Raw genomic sequence first — 12,296 nt, forward strand, 5'->3', positions numbered from 1 at the left:
TCAGGCTATTGTAGTTATTACCAAATCAAATTCAAATGGGAACAAATTCTTCATTACTACGTAGACTATTTCCGGTGCTACGGAACCACTTCCTGAGATGGAAAACGTGTTTACAGTCGACTTATTACGTTGTTTGAGGAAAAAGTAGGCTGGCCCGGTGCATCGCGATGATGAAATATGCTGCCCAGAACAACGGCATGGCTCTTTGACGTGTTTTAAATCGTTTTTTTAATACAATGGAGTTCTGTGGCTACTGAGACATGGCTTTATTGGGCATTGGCTACATGGACGAGACTTGTTAGCGAAACAAATTCATTGCTGATTTTGTGATTTCATAGAATTTGTTGACGGTAAGAAATGCATTAAAAAACACCAGCCTTATCCTTTAAGAAATTTCTATTAAATGTTCTACCTCCTTGAAGTAGACAAGGCTCATTAGGGATTGAAATAGTTAAGATGAATTACACATTAACCTTAACTTTGTGCAATGCTTCTATGTGGATAGAACGTGTCCCACAATAATTTAAGACAGCTGTCATCCATGGAGAATCCATGGATGGAATCCATGGAATCCTGTACGGGAGGAGCCTCAACACCATGCTTCAAGCTACACTTCAATGTGCCGCATGCAAGGACATTCCAATTCGCAGGACACGGTTCACTCGCTTCCTCTCTACCTCGCATCTTCTCCTCGTTTTCCCCGTGACCTTTCACCGAGGAGTTGAGTGGGAGGAGAGGAGAAATCGTTATGTAATGGAATGCACCTTCAGTGTCTTGTTCAAGAACACTTAGACAGGGCACATGGCCATTGACAGTCACACACTGGAATGTTGGTGGGAGATCTAACCTGTGGCCTTTCTGTTCCAGGACGGTCTCTTAAACCACTTGTCCATCCATCTCCCCATAAGTAGAGGAGATGCTTAGTCCCACAGAGCTTGTCTGATGAGAAGCCAACTGAGCAACCCAAAGATCTACAGACTGCTCTTACAGTAATTCCTTAGATAGAAATATGGGCTTGAACTCTGCCCATTCTTGGACTTTTATGTAAAAGTAGGTCCATAGTCAAAAGAGTCACAAAATATGTCAAAATCACAGAAAAGCTCTCCCTTCCCTTCTGGCCTCTGCTCCACAATAGTTATGATTCCGTCATTAGTGACAATGTTATAACATTCCATACTTGTTCTAACCTGACTTAAATGTCTGTTCTGGCCTTTTGTACCACAGCCATTAAAGCCCTGTTCCAGCAAATAGTGCTCTACTAACAATGGTCTTAATATGGCACCCCATGACATGTAGATGATGCCACTGAGGCAGTCAGAACCTGCTTTTGAATAAGCAATTCATATCTGCCAAGACCACAATGCACCTATAAAACTGGACACCATTTAGGCCAGTGGGATTGCGTTTGCGTCATGTAGCCCCTTTAATGCGCCTTGCCTTGACTACAATATAGGCACATTTTCACCACACTCAGGGGTGGTGAGGAATGGGGAAAATAGAAAAAAAAATAGTTCCCCACCTCAACACCTTCTGAGCGACTACTAATGAAATAAAAAAAAACATCACCTGAATCAGAGGCGCCATTAGACAGGCTCTTGAGAGTGTGGAGAGTATAAATAGTGCAGAGGCATGTGGGCGAAACAAGACTTTTATCCATGCAGACTAATTAAACCTGGAGAAGGTGAGACCGCTGAGTGAGCCATCCGCCTCATTACAAATGAAGTAGCGTCGCCATGAATCTCAAACACCGGTCTGTGTCTCTGGCTGCCAACCTCCCTCTACTCTCTTCTCTACTCTACCTACCCATTGCTGGAGGAAAAAGAATTGTAGAGAGAAGAGGAGTGAGAGAGCCAGAGGAACAGTGGGAGAAGGGAGAGAGAGGTCTGGAGAAAGAGGGATAGAATGAGAGAGTACCATACTGGCTAGGATCTATGGAGATGTGGTCAGATATGGATGCAGTACTTACTGTTGTCACAATAATAGAAATTTCAATACAGCTGCACACTGAATTCAATATTTACATTCAATACTTTCACCAAATGTGTTCTGAAAGCTGAAATTCCATTTACGTCACCTCCATAGGCTCTATACATATGGATTGGAATAGTTCAAAGAAGACGACGACAAGTTATTAGAATACACAAAGTGTCAATCTGGCTGTTGACAGCCGACTACAGCAGTCAGAGTCAAATAGTTGAAAACATGGCAACAGTGTCAAACAGTCCACCACATCTTGAATGGATTCTAGGCCACCTAAACTGGTTGACAAACTGGTGCCATTTCACTTACAGAGCCGTCAAAGAAAAACACCTAGCCGACATCAAAACCCCTGTAAAATAGTTGCTATGAAGCTGTCCAGGTCAACATGGTGACACACTGCCTGATGGTTTTTCTGCCGTGGTATCATACTAGTATCACATTTTTAGTTCTAGTAAAAGGTACCATGTGTAAGGCAGAAACAAATTGCCAGAGTGATTTTTGATTGGACCTTGGCCTGACATTCACTCCACAAGCTGTGCGGAGGCATTAGCCGTAACAAAGGCTGACATTTAGCACGATAACGAAATAATGAATTAGAAAACTTTGTTTATTGGGTTCTAATCCGACCCAAGACGTTTGTTGCTAGTCATCCCCCTCTCTCTCCCAATCTTTCCTGTACTCTGAAATGTCGAATAAAAGCGAAAATGCCCCAAAAAAATAATCATAAAAAAAAGAGAGGGTATTTAATGCAGCATAGCTCATAAGCTTGGCTCACACTCTTGATAAAGAGAGAACATGATACTGCTACACGCCTTAACCCGTGGTGTAACAGATCGGCCAGTAATGAATAATTTTAAACGAACAAAAAAAAGTCTGTCTTCCTGTTGAGGCTTCCCTCAACATAGCTTAATGGTACATTCAGACTACGGGCTACAAAGCGACAGGAAGTCATTCGTTTTCAATGGAAGCCGGCGACACGGCGCTACAAACACCGGAGCGTAAAATGTAGCAGCGCGTCGGGTGAGCGCCGCTACAGCTGGCTTCAACTTTTTTCCACGCTCTGATGACGCGGTGAAGCGCGAACAAATCAAGGTAGTGTAGGGTCGTTACATTTACGTTATTATTGTTTACTTGATGAATTAGAAGAACGAGTATTTGCCAAATAAAATAAAAACAAGACAAAAGCAAAGCTATGGCAGTCTGACATTATCAGTTGGTGCAGCCAGCGTCACGCTGGCTGCACAATGATAATGCTGAACCGTCAGCGACCACCTGGGCAACACTGTTCTGCTCCGTTGGCAACAGTGTAGCTTTGTACGCCAGACCGTTCTGTAGCTTTTGTAGCCCGTAGTCTGAACGCATCATAAGAGCTAGGCACTCTCCAGGGGAAACAGAGTATCTGGAGTTTACAGCCTGCCACAGTGCTCCATGGAGCCAACAGTTCGCAGAATACCTCCAGAGGCTGGCTAAATGCTCCTACAGTCGGTAAAAACAACATCATTAGCTGTCAGAGTGATGGAATGACATCAAACCCCACGCAGCAGTTACCTGGTCACCCAGCTGACATATCCAACAATGGTCTGTGTGGCCTTCACACAGAAAGGTGGATGACTGGACAGTCAAATCAAGGACCCAATTGGAGCAGCAGCCTCTACACCCTGAGAACAAACCCACAACAACTGCCTCAAAGTCTATGGATGAAGCTTCTCAACAGGTCAAACAAATGACGATCCAGTCCACGAGAGATGTATACTCTGCAATTATCAACGTATATAATATCCCCTCTGCCAAGCCTGAGGCCACAGCTCAAAGGGGTAACCATGGCAACAGGAACCCTGAGAGAAGTTGGACCAGAGTAGCGCCATCATCCTCCCTTATCAGACCTTGACTTGAGACACAGGCACCTCACCTGCCATCACCAAAAACAAATGCTGCTGTGACAAAAGCCTCAGCGGCTTTTGTGAGGAGGAAGCCATATTCCCAGAATGGCTTCCAATATTCCCAGAGAAGTAGAAGGAATCCAAAGTGATAACATTGCCCAAGGATAAGAGGTCCACAGTTACAGGAGCAAATAGCCCACCCATTAGTCTTCATCCAATACTGAGTAAGGTTATGGAGAAAAGTCCATTTGAACAGATCCAGAAATATTTTTCCAGCAATGGCATGACTACATTTCAGCATGCATATCGCGTGGGTCACTCCACATGTACTGCCTTAACACATATGACAGACAAGCGGCTAACAGAAATGGATGCTCAAAGCCTAATTGGTGCAATTATGCTGGATTTCAGCATTGCTTTTGATCTGACAGATCATGAAATACTGTTTAGAAAATGAGAATGTTATGGCTTTTCATCCTCTGCTCTGTCATGGATGGGTAGCTACCTATCCACAAGAAAGCAAGGGGTCTTTTTCCAATGGTAGCTACTCTGATAGTGTAGATGTTCACTGTGGTGTTCCTCAGGGCAGCTGCCGTGGTCCACTATTATACTCAATTTTCACCAATGATTTACCAAGCACATTAGATAATATTACTGTGGTTATGTATGCTGACGACTCTACGTTATATTGTCAGAATTATTAAATAGAGATTTGGCAATAGTTTGCGATTGGGTGAAGGAAACAAATTCGTTCCTCTTGCTTTCTCTTGCTTATGCACCCAATACTCCTCATGCAACACCTTACACTCATATTGATTGTACTCACTGAAGACACCCCTTTCCAATTGTTGTATTTTGTAGTTTAGTTTAGAGTATGTCATGGCTTTGAGCCGGTCATGACACGATCAAAAGATTTCCAAGGCAGTATGGCAGCCAAAATAAATTTGAAAGTTATTCATTAAAATCCGGATGTTGATATCCCATTGCATGTTGAAGTTATTGCATTATTTTACATATTATCACTTTCTAGTGTAATAACTAAAATGTAATACCTTATTACATTATCTGCCAGAGGGTTCATACATTGTGTCCAGCATTTTAACATTGGGGGTATTATGAGGTTTTAAAATTTTATTTTATTTTTTAATAATTTTTTTGTGGCTTTTTGCCTTTATTCGATAAGTTAGTGGAGAATGACAGAAAAGTGAGGGCAGAGAGAGGGGGGATGACATGGCAGCAAAGGGCAAGTGCTTCTGCGGGAAGGACTTTGCTTTAAATGGTACGCACTGGTTGAGCCACCGTTTATTACAATATTACAATATCTGCCGTTGTAACATCGAGTTGCTGCAAGCTCTTTATAGTCTAGTAACAGACACTGGAAAACTTTGAAAAAATAAAAATAAAAATGGCATCTCACCTTATAATGTAATAACCAACATAAAATGTAATAACGTAACCAAAATATTATTATGTTATGTGTCCATCATTTTATAGCATTATGGGGACTAACCCTAACATTTTACTTTATGACATTACAGTTTTCATTTAAAAGATTTATTACACTATTCACAAATTATTACAATATCTGCGATATATCCTTACATTATGAGTTGCTACACTCCATTGTAGCTGCGCTGGAAATATCTCAACGTGACATTACGTCCAATTGTCTTAGCAACAGTGACGTAAAATACTACCACTAAGAAACTCAAGGGGTTGCCAAAGTCATCAAGTCTCAAATTCGAATGGTAGTAGCTCTAAATGTATTAAATTTAATTACCAATTATCAAATTGTCTTTGTTGTGTTTATCTTTAGTCTTGTCACATAGAAAACATACATCTGTAACTTTCTTTTCGTGGAAGTAATTTGTCCATTTCCACAACACTCACCTCTCACATACGCATATTCCACCACCAAAACAGTTCCCCCAACTCTATTTTGAAAGGGCACCGTTACGGCACCTTGGCTTAACTGCTGCCCCTGACGAGCTTGACTGGTTTAAGAGATACAAACAACCCAGAGCATTTTTTCTGCCAACCTTTCACTGTCACAGTACTGTGGACAAAGGTCTGGCCAAGCAACACTAGTACGGACTGATTAAGGTTATATCCAATAAAGCAATTTTGCACTGAGCTTTAGCAGTTCTTGCCTCATGCTATGACTATTTCTCATCTCAGTGTGACGTCACATTGTCTAAGTTTGGCTAGTTATCCAAAGGAATAAGAAAAATACACCATTGTACAACAAAATTAATCCAGAAATGCAAGGTACATCACCAATAGCCATAACAATGTTAGGGTATTAGGGTGCATTTTTCCTTTAATTCCCCTTTAAACATACTATTGGTATCAAAGTCAAAACTCTGGTATTGTGGCAAGTGGCAACACTAACGGACACAGAGACACACAGGGAAACAGACAGACACAGATAATGGATGGATGTAAGGACAGAGGCAGGAACAGGCAGAGGCTGCATGTCAAGGAGAGAGGGACAAATACCCAGATAGATTTAGAGCGATGAAACAGGGTGAAAGTGACATAGACAGCATTACAAGTGACGTGTTTGATGTATGAGTGAGGAGAACAGAGGAAAAAACGTGTTTTGTTAAAGAAAGGCACAGAGAAATATAAAGGAAGAGCTCTTTCATTTGGAAACCAACCCTGCATGATATAGCCAAATAGTTAGAGTCTCTGAATGTGTGCATAAATGTGCCCGTGTGCATTTTTCTTTATGTGTGTGTCTACCCAACTACACACACACACACACACACATACAGCAGCAGCCAAAGCAGTCCCAGGAGAGGCCGTCTGGCCAGTAGCAGAAGTGCTGATGCTCGTTTTCTTTTACACTCACACACCCCATCTATCTCCTTCTCTCTCTCTGTCTCTCTCTCCTTCTCGACCCCCCTCTTTCTCTCCCCTCCATCCACTGCCGCTCCGTTCCGCTCTCTTAACTCAGCGCTCTGTCCAAACCTCACCTAGATACATCCACATATCTGCAGAGTGTGAGAGTGTGTGTGTGTGCCAGTAGTGGATAGTGATACAGTGTCTTGGTCTGCCAGGCTCTCTTCGTCCTCACACCTCTCCCACTGTTAATTATTGAGCAGGGTCAGCCTTTTTGCATTCATTAGCCCCAACCATTCAGTCCCTTCTATAATTGATGAGGTGGAAGAGAAGCCACAAATCTCTCCAGGCTAGCTTCCAGCTAATTCAGCTAGCGTCTCCCGGCCCTAATCAGTGGAGGTGGTGGTCACTTAGTAACGCTCTACTAAGACGGATGGGTAATTGCATGTGCTCGAGACAATGCCACTTTCATATATTCACCATTGTTAGACTGATTTCCAGAGCAGTTGCTATTTTATGGAGTAGCGTTATATAGCCAGGCACACTCCCTCAAGCCAATTAGGGGAATTATGCTGCAGTGATTTATTGTTAAGTACAGAGTGCAATAACAAATTGTCCAAAGTGTGAATATGTTAAGGTGATGGGGATCGGGTTATGACGTATAGGTTCGTTGCTATAATGGATTGAACTGTGTAGTGAACACTTTGTCTTTTCTCTAGGCTTTTGTTTTACCATGATATATGGTTGACCTGTAGTAATGATCAGGACAGCGTGTGTGGGTGGATTAAGCCCTCACACCTTCACATGTGTAGAGAGGAGGAGATTAGATGCGTTTAGAGTTGTGGTTGATAGCCTACGGTGGAATTTTCTCTCTCCTGTTAACAGCTAGAGATGCAAATAGAAAGCGGAAGTTTTACGCACATCCAAATTAGACTGGACATTATCTAAAATCGTCATAAAAAGGAAGGAATGTTCACTCATCGTCTTGCTGCTCCCAAATGCAATAATTTTTCTTATTTTTAAAAAGCCACCAAAAAGGGCACATGTTGTTACCAGTTTTTTTTATTAAGACACATTTTGAGAGCAGTGAGTACCTTCCTTTCTTTTCTGAGATCCTCTTCCTTTCTGACGTGTTTGAAAATGAAGTGTTGGGGTGAGAGAGGGCTCAAGGACAAGACTGAACAGGTCTGCATCATGTGTGTGTATCATAACAGAGACTTATCTGCCTTGCCAGTTCATAAGAGTGGGGAACGATGTCTGGGTGTGTGTATGTCTTAGGGATGGGTCATAAAAATCATGTTGGAATATTTGTTCACAGTGATCAATATTGACTTTTGTAATTTGGCTGTTAACATGTTTTTAAAATATTGAGATATGTCATTAAAATAATATTAACAGAGTGAACTAACAATGCAGAGCTCTATGGCTGAGGCCAGCCACTAGAGGGCTCCTGGTGTCATTTAAAGTCACAGGGAAACAGAATTCCAATGGAGTCTTGCTTCTGTAATTCAACGAACGTCTGTTTGAAACAGGATGTTAGGGAGGGACATAACATGGGAAACGACTGTTCAAAGGTGGGCACATTGGACCAGAACAAAAATGGAAAGTGACTCAGTGCTTTGTGCATAATCTTAAGGTGTCCCAAATTCTGATTCTTCAAAATTAATAAAATTCAGCCACCAGGACACAAGGTGTCTTAGGAGAAGGAAACAGGGTTTTCATCACTGTACCATGTTGCCAATCGTGCCACATTTAAAGTTGTGAATTTGCAAATTTTATATGATGGGACTGTTCAAAAATCTGTGATGCTATTATTGGTTGAAATTTTTATGTACATCTAGTAGTATGCTTTGAAGTAACAACTAAAAATACACCATCTTCCAGGAAGTAAAAGTAATGGGATTTTGGTATAAAAACATGAGAAACTATGTTTTTTTTTGTTTTTTTTATAGTTTTGGGATTTATTATTGTGTGTGGGTTAGAGAATTAACTAACAAGTTGAAAAAGTTATTTTTTTTAAAAACCCTCCACCTCTTTCTGGCATTGTTTTTACTCATCCTCCACTATGTCTTCATCAAAGCCTCACTAAAGTCCAGCATGGGCAAACTTTAACATGGCTCCATCTAGCTATTTCCACCAGCTAGGAAGATGGAGCTAGCTAAACTAGCACGATAACATTTGAACTGAGAGAATCTCTGCCCTCATTACAAACATGATTGCCTAAGATATGAACTAATCAGAACCGTAGAGAGCAGAAAGTGATAGGAGTGCTGCTATAACCTTTGGAAATTTTAGTACATACCAAATATCTGAATATTTGTTTTGACCACACTGAATAGTCAACCTTGACATGTACATGTGCACATCCCTAGTCTGTTTATGTGTGTGTGTGTGTGTGTGTGTGTGTGTGTGTGTGTGTGCCAGACCTGAGTGACAGGAATGTAGAGAGGTTCTGTTGAGTTGAGCAGTGTCATGTTGCCGTGGGGGTGGAGCCTGCCCTCTGGTTTAGCCTTACTGGCATCCTTAGCCCCACCAATTTCTCCTTCTGCGGATGGGGCCTCCTTCATCTCCTCCTGGTCACTGAGGCACTCGAAGAACTCGTCCTCGCTGTCGCTCCACGAGTCCCACAATTTCCCTGGAGACGCCTCTCTGGTTGAGTCGGACGCAGTCATCGTCGTCACCGCTGCGCGCTCGAGCCCGAGGCGGCCGTTCTGGCAACCGCCGGACACCTTGCTCTCCCTCTCCTTGCCTCCCTCCGCCACCTTGCGAGCCTCGTCCCTCGCCCTCTTCCTCTCGATGCAGCAGTTCAGCATCTGAGCAGCGACAAAGACAGAGTGTGATGAGGGAAAAGCTTGAGTATGGGCATGTGTGCCTTTATAGGTGTGTGTGGGGTGAAGGTTAATGTGTGCATATGTGTCTGAATATGAATACAATGGACTCTTTATTATTCTTTGCCATATAAAATGGTTCTCCATTCTCACCATTCTTCATACTTACTGCAATATATGTCCAGTCTAAAGCTCTACTCTCTTAATACACAGTGAACTTCCAGACATCCTGCCTAGCACTATATTACTGTGAATGAAACTCAATTCGCACTGTTAGACTGATGCTTGATAGGTAAATAGGGAGCAGGCAGAAAGTGAGGTGGAGCGGAAAAAGAGAAAGACAAAGCAAGAGAGAGAGAAGCAGAGGGAGAAAAGTGAGAAAACCAAGAAGTCAGAGAGAAAACAAAATAGAGACAGAGAGGGATAAATAGAGCGAGAGCTCGGCTCAGCTCTCAGTGCAGCTCTGTCTGGGCGTCTCCTCTTATTGAAGTGATTGCAGATAAAGAGTCTCTCTTGCTCTCTTCCTCTCAACCACAGATATATTACCCCTTCTCCCTCCCTCTCTTCCTGGATATCTTTATTAGCTTTATGTGTGTTTCTCTCCCACAGGTGAGGCGTGGGTGGCTGAATAACATCAGTGTTTATGGGGCAGACACTGAGGATTCCAAGCCAGTCCCAAAGTCTGGCTCCTGTACATCTTAGCTACTACCAAATTGTTATTGATGATGTGCTCCATGTAGCTCATTATGTAAAGCTGAATCCAATGAATAGCAACCTTTCACCCAAAAATAGCTCTGAGTAACACTTAACAGCCTTATTACAGTGCAATAAGGTTTTTACTATCCCACAGCACAAAATAACCATAATATAACTGTAGGGGGTTGATAGAGTTGCTCATCAGTACCATTGGCTCAATGATTTTTTCAAACTCACTTTTTAGCCCGTACTCCATTTGAGACATCCCCATCCGCCTGCATTTTCAACTGCTCAAAGATGAAGGATGGTGCTACAAGCGAGCAACCGGTGTCGCAAACACATTTCAACTACGAAGGCGTAAAAGACTTGTTCCCAAGCCAAAAAACAAATAACAAAGCACTATTATTATTATTATAGTATTTTGGTGATATTACTCTTTCACTAGATGTTTCTCTTTGATCTAGGGTTGGGCAAGTTACTTTAAAAATACAGTATATTCCATTACAGTTACTAGTTACCTCATCAAAAATTGAATCACTAGGGATGGGAATTGTGTTTAATAATATTGCCGTTTAAATGAATGTTATGTAACTACTACCCGACTATTTCATTGTGTTTATTCATATACACATGCAAAAAAAACTGAGATTGAATGTGAAATGGGATCCAGGCCACGAATAAACTTTCCCTGCCCCCTGCTGCTGAAGTTGCAGTTGCTAAGTGGTTGCCCAACTTGAACATGCAAGGACAACTCAAGAAACAAAATGGTATGGCAACACTTATTCCAATTCAGTTTTCTGCTGGCAAATGTATCATCTCATATATATTGACCTCCCCTTAAACACAGACGTGACACAACATAACACATTTTCACTAAAGAAAACACTGGGAAACTTCGTAATATCACTCAGAAACACGTCAGGTACTGGAACTATTTTTTGTAAGTGTAAGTACTTAATAGATTGTGTTGTTACATCCTTATACAGTATATTATGTATATACACTTATAAAGTAATAACATATATAGTAATAATATTATGTATTAGAGATTTTCATAAAGTCATTAGGTATTTAGACAGATTTTCATGAATAACACTTGAATAATACAAGTGTATTACTGTGTACTTACAATATTTTTCCATAGGCTAACACACTGAAAGAATGCCATTGTTAAGCAAAGTCCTACCAAGTTCTGTCTCAAAATGAAAGATAATTTAAGCACTCATCATGTACTTGTTAAGCTCAACGTACTTGTACGTGTTAAGCTCCAATTGCTATTTTCAGATGACAATATAATTGTGCGTGGGAAGTCATAGATTCATCTCACCACTGCATCTGTTATCTAACGCAGACCATTTGATACTCTTCCCCTCTCAGCTCATCCTCATCAGCGTCAATTAAAATTAAACTGATGGAGAACCACATGGGAGTCAGAGCAATTTTGTGGTACTGTGATTTTGTATAGAAATCGGGCAGGCTCTACTAATAAAAAATGAATAAAACAACTGTTTTCAGATCCTTGAGAACATGTAACTGCCCATCTTAATCCATCTTAAGTAATTTCTTCCCATAAACAATTCATTTGAGCAGACAAATTGTCTTTGGTACAAGATTAAAGCTTTCACTGTGGCTATTGTTCCTACTAGCAAGGGCTTACGCTGGTCTTTATCAAAGTCCTGGCACGCTGCTTAGTTGTAGGCCCTTACAAAGACAGCAAAGGCTGACAACGCCTATTAGGACAGTCGTAAACAGCTGTGTAATCATAGTTAGGTCTCTGTGTGTGAGTGTGTGTTTGTGTGTGTGTGTGTGTGTGTGTGTGTGTGTGTGCGTGCGCGCACTAATGGTCACCTGGAGTTTCTGATGCAGAAGACAGCACCGGAGGTCAGGAGGTCCACCAGCCAGTCTACAAATTTGGAAGAAGATGATCAGATGGAGATGAGTGAATGTATCTCGACACTGAACTCGTGGATTCAAATGCCACATTCATCCTCCTCAATACCAAAATACCAAACAGTACAGGGAGTCTGTACTGTTCGACAAAAACATTGTTATGAGGTTAAACTTACAA

At 41.6% G+C, this 12,296-nt stretch overlaps 1 protein-coding gene across 1 annotated transcript in view; it reads right to left on the reverse strand.

Annotated features, from left to right (window-relative positions):
• The window catches only part of rab3gap1 (RAB3 GTPase activating protein subunit 1), a 68,871-nt gene that overhangs the window by 40,175 nt on the left and 16,400 nt on the right, over positions 1–12,296 (reverse strand). The window contains exons 16-17 of the mRNA XM_071912427.2: positions 12,077–12,131; positions 9,131–9,517 (exon numbers count right to left, since the gene is read on the reverse strand). Of these exons, the coding sequence (XP_071768528.1) occupies positions 9,131–9,517; positions 12,077–12,131 (442 nt within the window). The remainder of the gene's footprint in view (positions 1–9,130; positions 9,518–12,076; positions 12,132–12,296) is intronic.

This window comes from Centroberyx gerrardi, chromosome 10, assembly GCF_048128805.1.
Source record: "Centroberyx gerrardi isolate f3 chromosome 10, fCenGer3.hap1.cur.20231027, whole genome shotgun sequence".
NCBI lineage: Eukaryota > Metazoa > Chordata > Actinopteri > Beryciformes > Berycidae > Centroberyx > Centroberyx gerrardi.